This window comes from Nematolebias whitei, chromosome 21 (genome assembly GCF_014905685.2).
Source record: "Nematolebias whitei isolate Nwh7 chromosome 21, NemWhi1, whole genome shotgun sequence".
NCBI classification, from domain to species: domain Eukaryota; kingdom Metazoa; phylum Chordata; class Actinopteri; order Cyprinodontiformes; family Rivulidae; genus Nematolebias; species Nematolebias whitei.
Genome location: NC_056518.1, coordinates 23,011,893 through 23,035,078, shown reverse-complemented (window position 1 = coordinate 23,035,078; position 23,186 = coordinate 23,011,893). Strand labels below are relative to the sequence as shown.

At 38.5% G+C, this 23,186-nt stretch overlaps 1 protein-coding gene across 1 annotated transcript; it reads right to left on the bottom strand.

Annotated features, from left to right (window-relative positions):
- Positions 1-243: 243 nt before the first annotated feature.
- nol10 (nucleolar protein 10) lies at positions 244-22,122 on the bottom strand. The gene is made up of 21 exons (XM_037695109.1): positions 22,027-22,122; positions 21,640-21,685; positions 21,451-21,549; positions 21,267-21,344; positions 21,143-21,180; positions 20,221-20,357; positions 20,058-20,123; positions 19,879-19,939; positions 18,984-19,069; positions 18,625-18,703; positions 18,154-18,303; positions 17,707-17,773; positions 17,396-17,448; positions 6,391-6,517; positions 5,464-5,543; positions 5,229-5,327; positions 3,411-3,506; positions 2,926-3,099; positions 2,527-2,840; positions 2,253-2,355; positions 244-1,115 (listed from the first exon to the last, which is right to left on the bottom strand). The coding sequence occupies exons 1-21, from the start codon at positions 22,090-22,092 to the stop codon at positions 975-977; spliced, it is 2,160 nt and encodes a 719-aa protein (XP_037551037.1). The 5' UTR covers positions 22,093-22,122; the 3' UTR covers positions 244-974.
- Positions 22,123-23,186: the final 1,064 nt, after the last annotated feature.

Below are 23,186 nucleotides of genomic sequence, written 5' to 3'. Positions count from 1 at the left end.
GATAAGATTTAGTGTCAAATGACAAAAAGGAAAAATTAAAGATCAATGTGAGAAAAAGCTAGAAAGACAACAGCAGCTGATGAGCAAATTGTCAATTTATATAAGCACATTTCGCCACATAGTTCCTTTTTAGGGCTGCAACAAGAGTAAATTGGGATGTAAATGCAAAAGTCCAGAGTGAAATATGAATTTGAAATGATGGTTTTACTGGAATTTTCAGTCACAAAACATGATGATTGGGTCTTATGGAAAAATCAAGTTGACATCTGATGAGTTTAAAATAAACTTCTAGGCAAGGACTAATGGTAATCATATTTGACAGGAATTATCTGCTCGGAATAACTTGGGGTGGATCGGTAAAAACATCAGGTATTTGATTCCTAAATACTAAAGTATGTTTCTCTTCCTGCTCTTACTCTTGGTTTATGGGTAACAATCTGCTGTAATTAAGACATACTATGGATGTCTTGATGCATTTGGTATGCAAATAATCTAAACATTGATTTTAAACAATAAAAAAAAAAAAAACACAGAAAAGTAAACCTTGGATGAAACATAATGTATTGTAAAAGTAGTTGTGTTAGAGCAACAATTTTCATTTTCAAACATGATAAAAATACATTTCTCGTCCACATCTACAACTGATGGTTGGACACAACTGACTGTTAAAAAGAGTCATTCAGGAACTCAACCCTCTTTAAGTTCCTCATGCTGAATTATCTGCAGTAAAGACGTACATACCCTAGTCTGTTTTTACATTTATACACAAACTGACACCTTTTGAAAGATGCAGTGTTTACAGAGAGGACGTAAAAACCACCCAGGAGGACAGGCTTGTCACTTCATTTCTAGTCTTCTTGTCTGCAACTCTCCCCTACTGTTTAGAGGTAAATAATAATAACAATAATACTAAACAATTTGGACTTTAGTTTGAGAACAGTTCTGTTTCATCTGTCTTTACTTGTCCAGTCTCTTCAGAAGTGTCCTCTTCCTCTTCCTCTGCTGCCCCAGCCTCTCCCTCGGCTGCTGCTCAGGTGTCCGGCAGAGCGCCTCAGCTTCTTCCTCTCCTCGTGGTGTTCCCGGTCCGCCTGCTGCTGTTTCCTCTGCTGCTCCGACTGCACAGAGGGGGAAAACAAAAACCAGGAAGTTCATTAAACGTGTGCTGTGTGATTCCATCACTTGGTGACCAAGGCAGTGACTAGTTTTCAACATCAATTTAATTGCAACATTCAAATATCAAGATTTTCCTGGATGGTTAATGAAACAGCTTTACCTACAGAAAAGAAGTCCAGTTGCTGTTTTAGACGGGTTTTTGGAGAAAGCTTTACTTGTATTAAAAAAACAACAAAAATAAACTTAAGACTGCAGAGTAAGGACCTACACCAAACTAGATTTTCTTCAAATCTTTCTTTGTTACACTGGTGTTTTGTTGTATTGCTGTATTTTGTCACCTTTTATTGGAAATCAAGTGGAATGTGTTGCACTGGTTTTTGTAGTTCTTTAATATCAACTTAAATACAATTTATTCCCTTCCCCTCTTTACCTTGTTGAAGAAGTAGAAGGGAAAAGGGATGAAAAAGGGACATGGGAAGTGCAGTAAAGAGGTGAAAAAGAGAGCCCAGGCAGGATGGAGTGGATGGAGAATTTTTTTAGAAGTGATTTGTGATAAAAGAGTGGCAACAAAGGACAATGGAAAGGTTTACAAGACAGTGATGAGACCAGGTATGTGGTATGGTCTGGAGACAGTGGCATTGACAAAAAGACAGGAAACAGAACAGGAAGTGGCAGAAATGAAGATCTTGAGGTTCTCCATAGGAGTGACAAGGATGGATCAGATTAGGAATGAGATCATCAGAGGTACAGCCCAGGTTGAACAACTGGGAGATAAAGTTAGAGAGATCAGACTGAGATGGTTTGGACATGTCCAGAGGAGGGACAGTGGGTATATTGGTAGAAGGATGTTAGAAATGCAGCTGCCAGGAAAAAAGACAAAGAGGAGATGAAGTTAGAGGAGACATGGAGGTAGTGGAGTGAGGACAGAGGATGCAGAGGACAGAACGAGATGGAGGAGGATGATTCTCTGTGGAGACCTCTGAAGAGAGAACAGCTAAAAGAAGATTTTCTTCATTTTAAACCCACTCATTGCACCATTTTTTATGGTTCACAATTTTTTTTATATTGGTCACTGTGTTGAAGCAACTCAACCATTTACAGGAACGACAATAGCTTACACACAGAAATGACCTGCGCACCTTTTTGAGAGTGAAGGTCAGCTGTTTGCTGCCCACTGCTGTGTTGACAATGTTGCTGACGCCCGACTTTTCCTCCAGTCTCAGCCGATCCTCCAGAGAAACCCTAAACGACAACACAGTCATCAGTCAGAATCAACTAAGCCGTGCAAACACTAGAATTTACACACCTGCATTTTGTGTAATCTTGTAATAGTTTATAATTTTAAACCAGGCAGCACAAAAGGTGTTTTTTGGGTACTTTGTAACAGAATTCTTCACATTAAAAAGCACTTACTTTTGCATCTTGTGTTTGAGCGCCATGCTGTTGAAACTTCTGAATTCCTCTCCAGCTTTGAGCTGATAAAACTGCGGCTGGCTCTTTGTCTTGCTCTCAGCCATGTTTGAGGACCCCCCCCCTTCTTTCTGGTCCGGCTCCAGCAGGACGGTGTTGCGGTCAGCTTCCTTCCTGTCCTGCCTTCGCTTATCTCTGCCCTCTTGCCACAGTAACCTCCGCTGCTCCCTCACCTCCTCCACCCAGCTCTTGTCATCGTCAGAGCTTTCCTCCTCGGAGCTGGCTTTTCCTTCCGGCTCCTCTTCGTCGTCAGCCGCCTTGAGAGACAAAGATAATTTAAAATACTTGAAGAGGAGTAGACATGAGGCCAGGAGCTGCAGCCACAGCATGAATCGGCGTTACCTGTTGAGCAGTAGCCTGCTCCGCCAGCAGACGCAGCTTCTTCTTTCTTTTCTGTCCCACCTTGGAGACGATGGGGTTGAGCAACCGGAACTCCTCGCTCTGCTCGTCCACTTGGAATTCTGGGTTTTCAAACATCACCTTGAAACGATCGTCTCCTAGTATGCTAGGGAGCGCCTGTAGTTGTGATAAAAAAAAAATAAAAAAAAGATATGTTTGAGTTCATGGTTAAATAAATTATACCATGTATGGTAATATTTTCAGAGTGAGTCAGGGTTTTAGGAAGCTGTGATAATTTGTCAGCATGTAGAAATCAAAAATATCTGAAGGAAAAACGCTGGATGGGATGACGAATCATGTGTTTTGTCTTGATTGTTGTTGATTTGATCATTTAAGACGTCACCACACAAAACTAAATACAAACAAAACTTCAGAGGCAGTGATTTCAGGGCACAAACAGGGTGTGGCCATCCTGATATCCATCATACCTTGCTCTTCTTTTTCCTAGAAGCCCCAACCTTTGCTCCATCCTCCTCCTCCTCCATCAGTTTGAGAGCCAGATCCTTGTTCACTTTAGGAAGCTTCTGTCTCAATCAAAACAGATTTTTTTTACACTATTACACAAACAACAAACGAAACTTTGATTAAATCAGCTGAGAGACAAAAAAAAAAAAACATTACTGACATCTTCACATGACATTTTTGAGAACCATTGTTTCACTTTTGTAATGAGTACGACAGGATGTGAAGAAAGTTTGTTTTTAGCTGTGACGCAACAGCTGGGTTGGTATTAACCAGAGTAATCCTGTTTGATCAGAGCAGTTATTGAGATTGTAGTGAACCTGATCTGACCCTGATCTGACCCTGATCTGACCCTGATGACCTCAAATCTATCAGATGGACAGAGACTGTTATTTTCATTGATCTGAATACAGTCTGAGCCATCTGGTGACTTTCTTTCTTGAATTAATCAAGCAGAAAAGACAATTCTCTATAATCATTTACTGTTTTACAAATGTTTGATAATCAAATTGTGTTAGTTCCATTCAATGCTTACAGGTTGGAAAGAACTACTCATTTTTATTTTACATAAACAGTAAGTAATGATTTTTATTCCTCATTTAAAGAAGAAATCAGGTTAATATGCATTTCTTGATTCTCTGTCTGAAATGAGCCAAGTAATGTAAGTATGTGAAAGTTGAAGCTTCGGTCAACTAAATGTTTACTGAAAAAGAAATGTCATGTTTTACTATTTGAGAAGATACAACAGCGTGAGACTCCACGAAGTCTGGTCGTCTGCAATAATCTTTTCTGTATGTTGAAAACAATCCTTGACTTATGATAACATCTTACATCACAAAAACACACCTCTTTCTGGTCCATCGACCAATCAAAAGCTCTCAAATGAACCGGAAGTCGACCCATTTTAAATGTGGCAACTTCCCAGTTCATGTTAGAAGGGAAGAGAATTCAGAAGAATTCCGGAGGATTCGAGAGTACAGAGTTGCTGACAATTAAGAGTCTGAAAGTTCTGAAGAATGAAAGGAGTTCAGTATTCTTGGGTGCAAACGCATTCAAGATGGTCCAGAGACGTTTTGGAATTATAACTTCTGTTTGAACAAACCACACACGACTATCTAAGGATTTCAGCCGCTCTCAACGGAGACGCTGAAAGGTCTGGAGGATTCTCTATCGAGCTGATCTATCATCTACCAGGTAACGGTCTCTTCTTCGACTAAAGTGTACCGGAGGCGAGCTGAGATCTGATGAAGCGTGCACGTTCTGGTCAAACAGATTAATTCCCTCACATAGTTCTCTGTAAGATAAATCTCCATGTCATCTTAAAACTCTCCTCTTTCTCATAAAATCAGTACAGATATTTTAGAAATATCTGAAGCAAAGTCCTCGTTCACCGCCGAGTGATTGATGCTCATTTTCTGTGAAACTTGTCTGTTATTATTTTCATATTTTGCCAAATTAATGTAAATGTTTGATGTTAAACTTTGATTCTGAAAATAAATGACCGCATTCATTTTGATGGGTCAAAGATAAATGACGTCTCTCGTTACATTTTTGTTAAATTCAATGCACGACATTACACAGTCAGAAAGATGAGGAACTCGTGTATATTGTATCAATATATATCTCATATATTGTCATACTACAACTAGTGGCACGTACCCACGTGTTCACTACAAGATTGATACATTTTAACAAATGAAGAAGGGGGGGGGGAGAAGAACAACATGAACTTGAGATAAGTGGATCAAACAGGAAAAATAAAAAATGCTGCCAGAATTTCTCACCTTAATCTGAACTCTCTGTGTTCTGGACTCTTCAATCTTCTGACGGATTTTATCCTTGCGGTACTCTTCGTATGCAAAAGGGTTAGCCATGACTTTCACCTGGGGCAGAACCAAACATGAATACATCATTTTTGGCATATTTTCAGAATGATCTGATTACCATAGAACCAGTATTGACTCCAAATAACATCTCAAAACATGCAAGAACAAGATGATACAGCCATAAACTTTCAACCTTATGATAAAGTCGTATATCCATGAAAAAGCCGTGCATGTAGGCCCTCAGGAAAGATGATCCCACCAAGTGAGACAAACCTGTAAAGAGAAAGAAAGAAAGAAACAAACAAAAATCCCATTCATTCATTAAATCTGATGAACAACGCAGTCTTTTAGTGATGACATAAGATGACAGTTTTTTTTACCAGTACATAAATTTATGATCACAAGTACTGGATGACATAATACCTCAATAATTTAATGAACCTTTCAAACCAAATGATGTTCAAGAGTTGGGGTGAAGCTGATCCTGATAAAAGCTTCAGTACATTTAACAAAACGTAAGATTATTCACACATTCTTTCCTCGTGTGAAAGAAAACCACAGACATTACTGACGCAGTAAATCAAAGCTGAGAACATGTGGGAAGTTCACGAGCGTAGCTAGTAGCAGCTGGATGTCTGGAACTATCGGAGGACATATTTGATGAGTTCAAGCCTGCAATCCTCAAACAGGACACAGAACGTGGAGTAATTTACTGGAAACTGCATCAATAGGTTGTACTCAGAAACCTCAGAGTGGTTACGTAAGAGGGCTGCGTTACGAGGCTCCTGTAAATCAACACTGCTGTCCTCGAGGACCAACCCCCACACCCCTTTATTCCGCACAAGCCAACCACTCTTCTGCTTTCTTGTCATTTGATCTCTTTACTGCTGAGCCTGCATTCCAGTGTTCATTCAACCCCTCTGGTGTCGTCTCCCTCCCTCTACCCTACTTTTCTTACCTAAAACCTCTCGGCTACTCTGCAGGCCTCAAATCAGACTCTACCTACCCTTTCAGCAGCAGAAAGGCTCACTTTGATTCAGTTTGAAGTTACCCCTTTTTAAATGCAACAATCCGTTTATAGCCTGTGTTTGCTGCAGAACTTTAAGGCACTTCATCTCACCCAGATTTTCAAGGTCCTTCCGGGTGACAAACTTGTAGTCATCGTACACGGCGCTCTCTGGATTCTCCTCCAGCTCCTCCGTTAGGCTGTCAAGGAACGAGCACCACTTCGGTGCAGGGCCCAGAGCCTGAATGCAAACACACACACACACACACACACTCTGGGCTTATTATATTTAGACTCAAGTGCGAAGCTTGTTGTGTATTTGTAGAAACAAAATTACTCCAACTGTTCTGTTCAGGTTTCCATTTAGATTGAAATGACCGACTGACATTTTGCAGAGAATCAATATGTCTACTTAAAAAAAACATGCAGTGCAATAAAATCATTGAATCTGTAACAACTTCATAAAATTAGAAATTATTTTCACAGTTACGTACACTTTAAAAGTATAATTTATCCTCTCACTAAAAGCACGTATTACTTCAGGAAGCACAAGTTTTGCATTGACTTTTAATCGTGTTTAAGTTTCTCATTAAAACTACTCTATAGTAGGAAATTTGCATATGTCCATAAAAAATTTAGTGACATTATGTTGATAATTTTGTTGGTAGATGTTTAAAAAAAATAAAATAATAATCCAACTTCAGCAAACGTTAACTGTCTGACTCGAGGTCAAACGTCTGCTTAAACGCATGCATTTTTAGTAATTTGAAATCATAGGACAGACAAAATTGAGCTTTTCTGCCTGCGTTGAACAATCGATTAGCTGACTCAGCAGATGACGTCACATCACCAAGCCCAAAGTCAACACAGTCCATCCAATATCCAGCATTTTTTTTAGTTCATGACATCTGAACTGATAAAAGTCTCCTGCTGCGTCACAAAGATGAGCGCAGCTTTACGACAACTGAGAGCTTAGAGATGGTTTTTCAAAGCAAAAACGTCACAGAAACCTTAATAACATTTTGCTCACACAAGCCTGAGCACATGTCCAGCTTCTTCTGAGAAGTGTGCTCACTGACAGGAGAAAGAAAGCACAATAAAAACAAGTGAAGACAGAACTTGCATGAGAACTGAATTTCTATGAAACATTCAAGAGAACTGCCCTGATGCATGCTCAATAATCCAGGTACATAAATCTAACTAGGCTGAGTCAGTTCCTCTGGATGGATTCGTCTTTGTTGAAACATTTTGTCTTTTATCCAAAAGACTTCTTCAGTCTGAGAAGCTGCAACAAACTCAGTCTTATAAAAAAACTTCTCATAGTGGATCAACCAGTTTGCTGGTGACATCCAGAACTAGAGGTTCACATGTAAAAAGAGGAACATTAGCCTAACAATCGATTGTTAGCACCCTCGATGGTCGCTTGCTCTTCACAGGATGCCGAGTGATTCTAGTATTACAGCATTGAACGAGGGGGACAGTTGAACACAGAGACCTCCGCCCCTGTTTAATGATGGACGGGTTCTCTTCATAAAGATGGCGTTCTTTACTCCTCAATCAAACGAGCATTGCTCTCTAAGAAGGATGTGCACATCTTCATCCCTGAAGAGTGACCAGTGTTGCCAGATCTAAATGTTAGAAACAAGCAACCAGCTCTATGAAAACAAGCCCAACTGGCAACCCACCACATTGTGTAAAACAGAGGCTGTTTTAAAACAGTATAAACATACATTTATTATGGCATTACACATAAACAACAGTAAAATTATGCTAAACACTTTGAATAACATACTTTTAAGCTCTGAGAAACAATACATTTTGCATATGTAACAAATACGTAAATCATATTTTTTCTACATATTTTTAAAAACAAAACATCCTGACATCTGGGTGTGAAGGAGCCCCCTAGTGGTCGGCCACAGTATGAGTGTTTGTTTGGGTGTGCCTGTCGCCTTGTCAACTTGGGCGGGAGCGATAAACAGGAAACGGGGGCGTGGAAGGGACAAACTACCTACTACCACTCTTCTTTTGCTTTATTGTGCGGTGCTGGGAGATAATCAACTAGTTTCACTTGGAAAGAAAGTCAAGCCCAAATAAGCAACTTCACGTTCAAAACAAGTCCAAAAAAACGTGACTCACAAGATTTGCAAGCGACTTTATAAAAAAACAAGCCCAAAGTCACTTATAATAAGCGTACTTGACAACTAGAGGTGTAAATCACCAGCTTTATCACATTACGATATTATATTGATTTGTTTGTATGACGATACGATTTTTCTTGATATGACAACGTCTGTCACGATACGATTTTGATTCTATTCGATTCACAAGTCTGCGATCGAAATATTACGATATCAAATGCCCACGTCATTTACATATAAATAAATTTACAAAAACAAGTCAAATATGATTTAACCATTTTATTTCTGTTATTACAGGCACCAGACATTTAAATAAAAATATATATTTTTAATTAATACCATACCATTTTATTTATAGAGCACTTAAAACAGCGACAAGGCCAACCAAAGTGCTGTACAGACAGAACAACAGGTAACACACAAAGCAAAATACAAATGAATGCAAAAAATAAAAATAAATAACCTGTTCAGTATAGTCTCACATTTCTCAGAAACAAAAATAGAAATTGAGTTTACATAACCTGTCTATCAATGCCGTGTTTCTTCTTAAGGTGAACGACCAAATTTGTTGTGTTTCCCAAGTATTTTAAATCACACTGGCACCTGCTGCATACGGCATGAGTTTTGTCTGTTGAGCCGTCTTTCTGTCGGGATCCAAAATATTTCCAGTGTTGATCCAGCAGGAGAGTGAATTTCATTATCTGTGTTTTCTGCCTCGTCTGCCATGTTGCTGAGGCAGTCGCAGAGCGCAGCCACGCATGGACATGGTGACGCAGACATACCTCGGGAATTTCAAAATAAAAGCGTATTTTAAAGATGGCGATATGAATCGATATTTTAGTTTTGTCACGATATAATCGGATCATTAATCATTTAATCGATATATCAATTTAAATCGATGTATTGTTACACCCCTATTGGCAACTATGAGAGTGACTGCTGGCTTGCAGACGAGTGTAGACCATAGAGTCCAGGCATGACGATGTTGCTCTTCTGTGATGGGCTGAGTTGTGAAGAGAATCCATCCATCATTAAACAGGAGCGTGGCCTCCGTGTTCAACTGTCACCCTTTTACAACACCGTTATTACAGTATCACTCAGTTCTCTGTGAGCAAACGCACCTTTAACACACCGCTGAATCAAGGAACCCGATGAGCAATTTTTTACATTGCATAAACAAATAAAGGAACACGTGAACCAGAAATATGAGCACAGTGTTCCAGAACAGAATATTCTGTTTCAAAAACTTTACTACCTTGTTACACATAATGCTATTGATTAACCCTTGTTAATCTTGTATGTTGAAAAATGGATGACTAAAAACTTCTTAGATAGATATTTTGCCAGGAAGATGTCAGAAGACACCTTTAGGGCCTTCTTTTAAAATCCAGTTAGAATTTTTTTCCACAGTTAGCATGCATAGTGAAAAATGTCTCTTGAACTATTTGAATATATTGATATATTCTCACTGTTAAATATTTATAAAAAACAAACAAACAAACAAACAAACATACTTTAGGTATAGTTGTTAGTTGAAGGCATCAAGAGCTTGGCGGTGATGATTTACGGGCCATTGCTAACACTCAGGAAATACTTTGCCCATATAACATGAATAATACATTTACCATAATGTTATTAAATCCAAACCTCTCTATTTTTGTTCATGTAAAAAAAAGTGATCTATTCACCTTGCTGTGGTGACTGGGACAGAAGGTTCATCCTGCAACTTTATTTTCACACTTACGTACACTTTAAAAATATAATTTATCCTCTCATTAACAAAGCAGCCCTTAATTGGTTCAGATCCTACCTCGCTGACAGATCCTTTTGTGTCTCCATCAAGAATTTTAGTTCTGCAACGGCAGAGCTTAAATGGGGGGTTCCGCAGGGGTCCATCCTGGGTCCCCTCCTATTCTCTTTATACCTGCTGCCACTTGGTGCTATTTTCCAGAAACACAACATACCCTTTCACTTCTACGCCGATGACTGTCAAATTTACTTCCCCCTAAGACACAATAGTACATGCTCGACTGCCTGGCTGACATCAGGAATTGGATGGCTTTAAATTTCTTAAGTTTCAATGAAAAGAAGTCTGAAGTCATGTTGTTCCTTCCCAATGACACAATCACAAACCACTGCATCGGCCTTTCCGCTCTAACCCTGTCAGAAAAACAAAGAGTCACTAATCTGGGCGTGATAATGGACCCTTCCCTGAGACTTAAAAATCATGTAAACATGATTGTTAAATCATGTTTCTTCCAACTGAGGCGGCTGTCTAAACTGAAGCCCATATTGTCCAAAAACAACCTGGAGACAGTAATACATGCATTCATTACATCTAGGCTTGATTACTGCAATTCACTCCTGTTTGGTATCAGTCAGACCTACATTGCACGACTACAACTGGTCCAGAATGCAGCAGCCCAATTTTTAACCAGTACAGGCAAAAGAGAGCACATTACACCAGTTTTGGCCTCACTGCACTGGCTACCGGTTCACCTTCGAATCCAGTTCAAGATACTCATGTATGTCTACAAATCGCTGAACAGTTTCGCACCCCCCATCTCTTTGATCTGCTACAGCCGTATGTCCCACCACGTTCCCTGAGGTCAGCGGACCAGTTGCTCCTCACAGTTCCAGGAACTCGTCTTAAGTGCAGAGGTGACAGGGCCTTCTCTGTTGCAGGACCAAGACTCTGGAACGAGTTACCTCTGCTTGTCTGACAGGCCCCCTCCGTCTCAGTTTTCAAGTCCCATTTAAAAACCCACTACTATTCAGTAGCTTTCAACACCAGATGATTTGTGTTTTGAACCTGTACGCTCCACACTGGTTAGTCGTCATATTTATTATCTGCATCGTTTTTATGTTTATATTCTGATTTACCTCATTTTGTATATTATTTTGTGTGTTGCCTGTTTTTCTGTCTGTACAGCACTTTGGTTAGCCTTGTAGCTGTTTTAAGTGCTCTATAAATAAAATGGTATGGTAAGCATGTATTACCATACCATACCAATTTATTTATAGAGCACTTAAAACAGCAACAAGACCAACCAAAGTGCTGTACAATAGAAACAAACAAGCACAGCAGACAGTAAAACAAAAAAAAATAAAAATATAGATACAAACAGCAGCAGATAATAACTGAATGGCCAATACTCTAGTATACAGACAGGATCAAAACAAATCACATTACTTCATTACTTCTGGAAGCATACGTTTTGCATAATCATATTTAAGTTTCTCATCAAAGCTACTTCAGAGTACGAAGTTTGCATATGGCTGTAAAAATGGACATTTTTTTTGGTAGATTTAGTAAGTCTTAGATAGTATTAGTATACATTCATACAATAAAATAAACACCTTAAATTTAGCTCAGGAGTGGAAACTAGATGAAAAATTAATAGACGCTCAAATAATCAGAAATAAGCTAAAAAAACGGGGCAAGAAACAGCTGAAAAAACAAAAATAAACCAGCTTTTCAATAAATTGAACATTCTCAGATGAGAGACATCAAAACTGTTAGGCTAATTTAATATTATCCTTGTAGCTCATTAAATAAATATGCCACACAAGAGAGGTAGATAATTTTCTTAATCCCAGGTTTAATCTTGCAAGATGGAACAGAGGTAGAAATACAAGAAGGCAAGATTTTTACATGACACTTCATCTCCAAGTCTGCTCAAAGAGAGCATGAGGAAGTGTCTTTTTATAATATTATCAGACAAAGGCAAGGTCAAACGACTCTTGCAGCCTCCTTGCTTATTCGAGTGAAAGGCTCCATGCTTATGCAGCTCTCAATCCAATCGTAACAACCCTTAACAGACAGACACACGATAATATGAGTTATATAACATTTGACATTAATAAGTGAAAAACATCTGTGACCTTTCACATCTCCATCGAAAACTTTAACAGGCCAAGATTAATTTTTACAAGAACGGTTCTAGATATCAAAAGGCTGAAGCATTTGTGACAGTCGAATGGACTTTCTAGGGGTTAAGATTAAAGTTCAAATGCAGTATGATTTTAAAAGGATGTTATAGACTCCTAATGTATTATCAATGAGAGAGGAATTAACTGAAAAAGACGATAGTTCAAAGGTTTAAAATATATCAATACTGAAAGTCATATTAGAAGTATCCTGAATGAGACCTTCAATACCTTAAAGCCTAACTTAAAAACTAAAAACCTCTGCTTCAGTACCTTAATTGCTGGAAAAGCTTAAAAGAAACACCTACGGGGTGATTTAGATTGAAGAAAAAAAGGTACAGAAGACACATGAACTGATTAATGATCTCTTCATTACAATATTGCAAAATAAATAATGAACGGAAATGAGTGCTGATGCATTAACCTGGTCTTAAGACATGGGTATATTGTCATTATTGTGTGTTGCTTTGCTTGAATTGATTTGAGTGTGTGTTCTTACATAGAAATACCTTTTGGACATAAAAAAAATTACCCCTTTTTTTTTTACTAGATTTGGATGGAGCAGAAGGACTGATAAGAAGTTATAACTCCCAGAGGCCTCACAGAAATATGAGGCCCCAACCAGGAAAGAGACAGTTTGAAACAAAGTCTCCTACAAGGCATCCACACTCCAAATGCAAAACACTCAGAGCATGCTGCCAACACCAGGGGCTGGATGGAGAAAGATGGAGTCTCTAATGTTATGCTTGCATTTAAAGACAAATAATCCTGTTTTTTATAACCTCATAAAGAGGTAGTAACACTGAAATGTTGATGTTGGTTTAAATGGAGGGGAATAATACCTTTCTTCTGACAGACAAAATTGAGCTTTTCTGCCTGCGTTGAACAATCGATTAGCTGACTCAGCAGATGACGTCACATCACCAAGCCCAAAGTCAACACAGTCCATCCAATATCCAGCATTTTTTTAGTTCATGACGTCTGAACTGATAAAAGTCTCCTGCTGCGTCACAAAGATGAGCGCAGCTTTACGACAACTGGGAGCTCAGAGATGGTTATTCAACACAAAAACGTCTCAGAAACCTTAATGACGTTTTGCTCACACAAGCCTGAGCACATGTCCAGCTTCTTCTGAGAAGTGTGCTCACTGACAGGAGAAAGCACAATAAAAACAAGTGAAGACAGAACTTGCATGAGAATTGAATTTCTATGAAACATTCAAGAGAACTGCCCTGATGCATGCTCAATAATCCAGGTACATAAATCTAACTAGGCTGAGTCAGTTCCTCTGGATGGATTCAGCTTTGTTGAAACGTTTTGTCTTTTATCCAAAAGACTTCTTCAGTCTGAGGAGCTGCAACAAACTCAGTCTTATAAACAACAACTTCTCATAGTGGATCAACCAGTTTGCTGGTGACATCCAGAACTAGAGGTTCACATGTAAAAAGAGGAACATCAGCCTAACAATCGATTGTTAGCACCCTCGATGGTCACTTGCTATTCACAGAGGGTTGAGTGATACTAGCATTATAAGAGGGGAACAGTTGAACACGGAGGCCTCACTCCACCCGTTTAACAATGGACGGGTTCTCTTCACAAAAATGGCTTCCTTTACTCCTCTCTCAAACCATTGATCCGATCTATCAAGGATGTGAACATCTTCACCCCTGAAAGAGTGACTGCTGGCCTGGAGAGGAGTGTAGACCGCAGAGTCCAGGCCTGATGATGTTGCTCTTCTGTGATGGGCTGGGTTGTGAAGAGAACCCATCCATCGTTAAACAGAGACGATGGCCTCCGTGTTCAACAGTCACCCTTTTACAGTGCTGTTAATATAACTATCACTCTGCTCTCTGTGAGCAAACGCACCTTTAACACACCGCTGAATCAAGGAACCTGATGAGCAATTGCATAAACAAATAAAGGAACACATGAACCAGAAATATGAGCACAGTGTTCCAGAACAGAATATTCTGTTTCTGTAGGGACTTTTTAAAATTCTGTTTCTGTTTAATAGTTTCAAAAACTTTACTACGAATCAACAACACACCTTGGTACACAGTTGTTAATTAACCCGTGTTAAACTTGTATGCTGAAAAATGCATGATTAAAAGCTTCTTAGATAGATACTTTGCCAGAAAGATGTCAGAAGACACCTTTAGGGTTTCAAAAAAATCCAGTTATAAATTTGTTCCACAGTATGTTTAGTCAAAAATGTCTCTTGAACTATTTGAACATATTGATACACTTTCAAGATTAAGCATTTGTAAAAAACAAACAAACAAACAAAAAAAGGTTTTTTAGAATTTTATTATTTTTATCATTGGTTTTTCTTAATCGAAGACCACGAGGAGGGAAACATGTCAGGAAACAGAGGAAGGAAAGGAAAGACAAGAATGGTGGGAGAAGAAGGGTGGCAACTCTAAATGTGGGAGGGGACAACGACAGGCAAAGGTAGAGAGCTGGCTGACATGATGCAGAGAAGGAAGGTAGATGTTTTATGTGTCCAAGAGACCAAGTGGAAGGGCAGCAAGGCTCGTAGCATTGGAGCAGGGTTCAAACTGTTTTGCCATGGTGTGTATAGAAAGAGAAATGGAGTAGGGGTGGTCCTGAAGGAGGAGTTGGCAAAGAATGTACTAGAAGTGAAAAGAGTGTCAGATAGGGTGATGTGTCTGAAGGTAGAAGTAGGAGGTCTGATGCCAAACGTTTCCAGTGGGTATGTTGGATGTGATGTGGAGTAGAAAGATAAATTTATGAAGAATATGGATGAAGTGATAGAGAGGATTCCCAGGGAGGAGAGAGTGGTGATCAGAGCAGACCTGAACTGAATGGACATGTTGGTGAAAGAAACAGAGGGGATGAGGAAGTGATGGGTGGGTTTCGTGTCAAGGAAAGAAATCAGGAAGGACAGATGGTGGTGGATTATGCCAATGGAATTGAAATGGCTGTAGTCAACACCTATTTCCACAAGAAAGAAAAACATAAGCGTGACCTATAAGAGTGGAGGAAGGAATATGCAGGTCGACTGCATTCTGTGTAGAAGAAGAAACCTGAGGGAGATTGGGGACTGTAAGGTTGTGGCAGGGGAGAGAATGGCCAAACAGCATTGAATGGTTGTATGTAGAATGACTGTTGTTGTGAAGAAGAGAAAAATAATAAAATCAGAGAAGACCAAATGGAGGAAGCTGAGGAAGGAAGAATGTTGTGAGGGGTTCAGAGAGGAGCTGTTAAAGACACTGGGTGGTAAGAAAGAGCTTCCAAACGACTGGACTACTACAGCAACAGTAATTAGAGAGACAGGTAGGAAGGTACTAGGTGTGTCACTTGGACAGAGAAAAGAAAACTTGGTGGTGGAGTAGTGAAGCGCAGGAAGTTATTCAAAAAAAGACATTAGCCAAGAAGAAATATGACAGTGAGAGGACTGAAGAGAGGAGACCGGAATATAAGGAGGTGCAACATAGAGCAGAGGGAGGTAGCTAAGCCAAAGTACAAGGTGGATGAGTTGTATGGGAGGCTGGACACTGAAGAGGGCAAGAAGGACTTGTACTGATTGGCGAAACAGAGGGATCAGGCTGGAAAGAATGTGCAGTAGGTTAGGCTTGTTAAAGATAGGAATGAATGATAATGTTCTAACAAGTGAGGAGACTGTGATGGGAAGATGGAAAGTGAAGGATTCAAGTACTTGGGGTTCACTGTCCAGGCAAATGGGCAATGTGGTAAAGAGGTGAAAAAAAGAGTCCAGGAAGGATGAAGTGGATGGAGAAAAGTTTCAGGAGTGAATTGCGACAAAAGGGTGACAGCAAAGGTCAAAGGAAAAGTTTACAAGACAGTGGTGAGACCAGCTATATTGTATGGTCTGGAGACAGTGGCATTGACAAAAAGACAGGAGAAAGAACTGGAAGTGGCAGAAATGAAGATGTTGATGTTCTCCTTAGAAGTGACAAGGCTGGATAAGATTAGGAATTAGATCAGAGGTACAGCACAGGTTGAAAAACTGGGAGATAAAGTTAAAGAGGCCAGACTGAGATGGTTTGGACATGTCCAGAGGAGGGACAGTGGTTTGGGTATGTCCAAAGGAGGGACAGTGGGTATATTGGTAGAAAGATGTTAGAAATGCAGCTGCCAGAGAAAATACAAAGAGGAGATATATGGATGAAGTGAGAGAAGACATGGAGGTAGGTGGAGTGAGGACAGAGGATGCAGAGGAAGATGACTCGCTGTGGCAGAAAAGCTGAAAGAAGAAGATCATTGTTTTTTTCTTAAAATTTAAGTTCTCTCTTTTAAAAATCATTTATCCATAGTTTGTAGTTTTGCCAGCACAAACTGACCTCACTAACCTGGCACAAAAGATTTAAGATACATTTTTTTGGTCCAGAATGTTTAGTGTTTTAATTAGTTCTGACTTTATTGTCACTTGCATAAGAATTCTTTTTTATTATTATTTTTATTACTTTAGGTTTATGTTAGTTGAAGGCATCAAGAGCTGGACGGTGATAATTTAAGGGCCATCTCTAACCCCCAGAAAACATTTTGCCCATAAAATATAAATTTACCACAAACTGCCACAGGAAAAAAAAAGTGTTATTAAAGCCAAAACTCCTTATTTTTGTTCATGTAAAAAAAATAAATAAAAAGAAGATGTACAGTATTCACCTTGCTGTGGTGACTGGGACAGAAGGTTCATCCTGCCTGGATAGTCTTCATGTACCCAAAACAAAGTCAAGTTTACCGTATACACACACACAAGCACACTTTCTGGAATTACTGACATGTTGACACCTGAGACATAAAACACGCGGCAGACAACTATTTTCTAGCATTAACTTGACTTTCTGAGCTTCAGCAACAAAAAAACAATCAAAACAGCTGCTCTTTTTTCTTTGTTAGCAACTAAACGTGTCATTAAACAACCACCTGAATAAATGAGGCCTGTGTGCACAATCACACTGTCACATCGGATATATGTTTTTAGGCTTTCACGTATGAACTCGTCAGCACTGTATCTGAAAAGCAAACTGTGAATGAACATGAATTTGTGCTTCTGTACTCACTGGGATGTAGAATGTGTTCATTTTGGGGTCTTCATTGGCCGTGAAGAGCATACCTGTTTATGAGATATGCAGGCAGAAACAGCATGAAGACAGATGCAACATATACTCCGGACATAAACTATTTTTTTCCTACATGACAGAGCGGAATCATAGTTTTGTTAAAATGAGGAAACTAGTTACAATTATAATGTAAAACAGTAAACAATACAACAAAATGGTGCCACCTAGAGGGGAAAATGCTAAAAGAAATTAAATTAAGGCTGCATCTACTGTTAAATATCAATCAAAATGTCTAAAGAAAGTGTTTTCACCTGAATTAGGATACATGCAAACATCATTGATGTCAGTCTGAGGCTGTATAGAGGAGAACAGCTTCCCCTGTAATAAAAGACAAAACAAACAACAATATTTCACCTAACTTCTTCAGTTAAAGCATTATCATAAAAATGTACTGAAGCCATGGGGTGACTGTCAAAAACTGTCTCTAAACTGAATCTTTTTTTATTTATTTAGAAACTAAATATATTCTGAGTATAGAACTACATAAAATGGATAATCTGTATATAGTATATTTATATTGTAGTTTTATAGCACTTTTTCCAACATAAATGTAAACAAAAGTTATTTAACTAAGCAAAGTGAACATAAACATAAATAGGTATGACACAAAAAACTTAGATAAGATATCCTTGAAGAAATAAACAAACCTGGCAAAAATAATTTGTTAATGACTTTAAAAAGAAAAGGCTGTTACTGACGGTGTCTTTGTTCCAGATTTTTATTATCTTGGAGTCAGCAGACAAGATGAGGTCCATCTGTTGGTGGAAGTTGAGAGATTTGATTGGCAGGTTGTAAAAGTGGTCTTTGACCAGCAGTGGTTGGCTGGAGCGCAGATCATACAGGAGCACCTGTGAGAGAAACAAACAGCAGATTTACAGCTTCTGAAACCTGCCGGATGCATTCATATTAGGACAAATACAAAAAAAAATTGAAATAAGAATGTGTTGGAAATTTTTTGTGTTCTTTATATCACAAAAAGCAGCAAACATACTAAAAAAAAACGTTAATGTAATATTGGCTTAGCTGAGTAATTATTAAAGAAGATATGTAATTTTGTGAAATCATAGCTCTATGAACAGTTTTGGCCCAATAGAGTTATAGACACATAAAACTGCACGTCACAAATACTTTAGCAAAACACAAATCTCAAACTTTAAAGTTTGGCTCACCTGTCCTGTACTTGTGCCGACTGCCATGGAGAGGGAACTGTTAAACTTCAGCGCACTGATGGAAGGTAAACCCTGAACTCTGTCAGCAAACACACAGAATGCCATCACATCAATCTCCACAACTTAGAAAAATAAATAAAATAAATAATAATAATAATAATAAACAACATAACTGCAGCTCTTTATGACCTCAACAAATATCTCGAACTTAAATAAAACAATATTCCTGTTCTAGGTCATATTCACACAGTCTGCTGTCTGTTTTTGGAGAAAAGTACCACGTGGTTACAAATGCAATGACAAGCTGAGATCAGCCAAAATGATGTAACAATAAAATGTAAAATCAGCTTGGTGCTTACTCTGTTCCTTGAGTCACGCTGCTCAGAGCACAGTCCAGGATGCCCACTCTGTTCCGGACACGAGGGTCCCAGCATTCAACCCTTCCCTGATGAACAGATAGAAAAGAATATCAGACAATCAGAAAAATGCAACTTTAAGGGTTTGCAACAAACCTGGAACACAGAAAACATTTTCTTCACGTCACTATTTATTTAATGGTAGTGCAAAAAAAAAAAAAAAAAAAGAACTTTGCACAGATTAATGCATGATCGGAAACTAAGCAGCTGTAGGGACAGCACAAAAACTTTTGGGTCTTCATTTAGATCCTAGAAGCTGCTCATTACTCTTTAAAACTAAAGATTTAGAGTTGGACCGTGTTTATTTCTGGTTTTCAAAAAAACGTGTCTGTATTGGGCGCAGGGCAACTTGTCATGAAGCACCAGCAGAAAAACAAAAAACAAGCTGTATTAGGTCAAAATACATAATCGTCAAGAACCTTGTTCATGCACTTTTAGTAGGAGCTGCACTGCTGCACAGACAGATCATGATATTAACTAACTTCAACCATAAAGAAAAAAAATATATTTTTATGATATGAATTTAAAAAAAGTCACATTTCTGTGTTTAACCATAACACAAGCACACTAAAAGTCAGGTCTTCGGAAAACAGGTGTATTTCTCACAGAGTAAACAGACCAACAGCTGAATTACATTACATTGCATGCTTTTTTGCTGGAAAGTGATTAAAAAGTAGAAGATCAGCCTTTTGGAAAACTAAAACAAAATTAACCCAACATTGCTTTTACTTAATTCTGAAAACAAGGTGGATCAAACAAAGCTAGAAAAGGCTTGTGCACAAAAAAAAAAACAGCAAGTGGTGCTGGATTTTACACAAATATTAGTAATGGCTTTTACCTCAGAGGTTCCAGTAGCAAACAAGTGATGAATAGGGTTGATGTCACATGCATTGCTCTCCCTAGTTGACAAGTAGAAACAAGAGGCATCTTTAATTTGAGCGGTCAACTGATATTACCATTTTTAACAACTCTTAGAAGGTTAAAAAAATGTAAAATTAAAAACATCTGACTACTCACGCAGCATTTGTCTGAAGGGAGTTCAGGAAGCGACCTTGTTCAAGGTTCAGTCTGTACACCTCTGAACTAAGAGTGAACACAAATTTTATTAATCTGTTGCTAAATAACAAAACACATCAGAACTACATTTATCTGAACATTTAACATTCTATCATATTCCCACCTCGCCCCCACAAAGTAGAGGTCACAGGATGGGTAGTGGTATGAAAAGTCCCGTCCGAACTTTGGAATACGAGTCTTGTAGTAGTGTCCACCTTGAGAGTGGAACTCCACATAGCGATCGCAGTGCAAAAACACTATCTGAAATAAAATACAGACAAATATCACATCTAAATGTTTTTGGTTGGGACACATGCAACTGCATAATTAATCTTAAGGTCTTTTAGCAAATTCAAAACAGTCTCTTTTTGTACATTCTTAAAATGAAAAACAACAATTTTTTACACTAATCCATTCCGTCGTAAGTCTTTTGCAATCTCCACAATCATGCAAAGTAGAAAATACCAGAAAACAACATAAACACCTTCCGATTAACGTATTAAAATGGAACTAGAAAATGTGTAACTTTATGATGAAGATGTGAAAGGTCACAGATGTTTTACACTTATTAAAGTTAAATGCTATAACTCATATTACCATGTGTGTGTTAAAGAGTTGTTTTTGTCTGGATCAGAGTGCTGCATAAGCATGGCGCCTTTCATCCAAATAAGCAAGGAGGCTGCAAAAATCTTCTGATCTTGCCTTTGTCTGATAAACATAAAGACACTTCCTCATGCTCTCTTTGAGCAGACTTGAGAAGGAACACCATGTCAGCATTTTGAGGCCTGTATTTCAACTCTGCTTCATCTTGCAATATTAAACCTGGGATTAAGAAAATTATCTACCTCTCCTGTGTGGCATATTTATTTAATGAGCTTTTGAAAGGATACTATAAAATTATCCTAACAATTTATTCGTTTCAATTTTTTGTGCATTTTCAGCCTCTGGATGGCAGCAAGACTTGCCAAAAAGTAATCAAACTGAATACATGCATGCATTACCCGTAATCTCTTGTGAATCAATAGGAGAAAAATAAAATATCTTACCTTAGAGTAGTCATCTGACAGGATTTCAAAGGTCACAACTTTAAGAAGAAGAAATATTTTTTTGTAAAATTTAGCCTAAAAAAATGTGGCAGAAAAATAAAAAAGGGCGAGTTTACCAACTTACCATCTGAATCCATGCAACGTTCAAATTTCAGGGACAGCTGGTAGGTATCATAACAGCGAACTGTAGGTTTGTAAGTGCCTGAAATAAAACAAACACAAAAAAATAGACTTCAACTTTTCTGAGGCAACACACACAAGAAAAGTAAAAGCAACCATTGGTTTTCTATAACTTCACTGTGACTTACCTGTTGCCAGAATGAATTGTCCATCCCGGGATACTTTGATGGTCGTGCATACTGTGGGCATCTCAAAGTCCTGGATGAGCTCAATCCGACGCTGAACGTCTGGAAAAACAAAAGAAATTAAATGTAAAACAACCCCAGACATTTAGGAGAAAAATTACCCATTCTTTGGTAATGAAGCTGTCAACTCACCGACATCTCTTTTTTGTAATTGTCTTTTCTTCCGATCAGACAACCACTGCAGTAACAAACAAAAGATGATAATCAGAAGTAACTTTTAAACACTTATTTACCTGAACCTCATTCCTCAAGCAGCTTTTACTGTGTTCTGACACTCATGTAAACATAAGGGAAATGCTAAAGTTAGCTGAAGTTTGTAGATTTATTTATTCTTCTTTTTTTTTTTAACTGTTTAGGCTAAACGTTGTCAAACAACCCTCCACGTTTTAACTTTCAGTGAGTACACCGAGTATGAGTGTTGGGCAACAGATTTCTCCCTGTTAGCTACGACTACCTGAGTTATCAAAGATAAAGCTACGTAATAACCTTAAAACTTAGAGGACATCAAAGAACACTTACATCAGGAAGAGACTTTCCGTAGCTTAAATTATAAATTTTCACATCGTTCACATTGGACACCTGCATTTTAATCTACAAACAACGAGCCGGCACTTCATACACGTTGTGGAAAAGAACCAAACACAGGAAGCTGACAGGGGGTTTGGAGAAATAGGTCCGACTAGAAACTACATCGACAACAGCTATCTCAATTGTTCCGGTCTTACTTGCACAAAACAGGAAAAGTGTATGTTTTATGAACCTCATAAAAATACGCATTTTATTTTATTTATTTATTTTTATTTATTTTATTTTGATGTGAGTGTTATTTTATTGTTGAACTTGTGGGTCACAGGCAGCAAGAATAAATTATTTTATTGTTCTCAACGTGGTATTGTCTTTATTTAAAACTAAATGAAGAAGCATCAGGGTTAAAAAATAAATAAATAAGCAGGGCACTATTCTTAATAATAGGTAATGCCCCCCTTCAATTAGAGAGACTAACTACTTAAAAGCTTCCAAAACCTTTCACACAATCATCCTGCCACCCAGTGCTCGACAAAGTAACTGCAACACAAATGTCAAGCTGGGGAATATTTAGCCAGCATTTCAGCATTTTTCTAGTAGTCAATGGTCCATACTGGTTTTACATTGTTATATTTGTTTTAAATTTATGTAGTATTGATTTTGGCCAGGGCCAATTCACTTGGTCAATTTAACATTAATCATCATTTGTTAGCAGAATTTCATCCATCCATCCATCCATCCATCCATCCATCCATCCATCCATCCATCCATCCATCCATCCATCCATCCATCCATCCATCCATCCATTATCTTTACCCACATCTTCATTTTCAGGTCGCGGGGTTCACTGGTGCCAATATCCAGCAGTCACTGTGGGGGACACCCTGGACAGATTTCCAGTCCATCACTTGTCTCAAAGAGACAAACGAGACAAGTAATCATTCACTCACACCTATAGGGACGATTTAGAGTTACCAATCAGCCTACCATGCATGTTTTTGGTCTGTGGCAGAAAACCGGAGTACCCTAAAAAAAAAACATACATGCACGGAGAGAACGTGAAACTCCACCCAAAAAGGCCCCCGACCGAGATTTGATCTGATGACCTTTTCATTGAGAGGCAGCATCTCTACCAACTGATCCATCGTGCTGCC

What these genes read in the sequence shown, in the direction of transcription:
- nol10 (XM_037695109.1), bottom strand. Translation starts at nt 22,092, where the DNA reads ATGCAGGTGTCCAATGTGAACGATGTGAAAATTTATAATTTAAGCTAC. An exon ending in ATTACAAAAAAGAGATGTCG is followed by an intron (nt 21,550 to 21,639) that starts GTGAGTTGACAG and finishes TTGTTTTTCCAG; the next exon opens with ACGTTCAGCGTCGGATTGAG. An exon ending in ACGTTGCATGGATTCAGATG is followed by an intron (nt 21,181 to 21,266) that starts GTAAGTTGGTAA and finishes TTCTTCTTAAAG; the next exon opens with TTGTGACCTTTGAAATCCTG.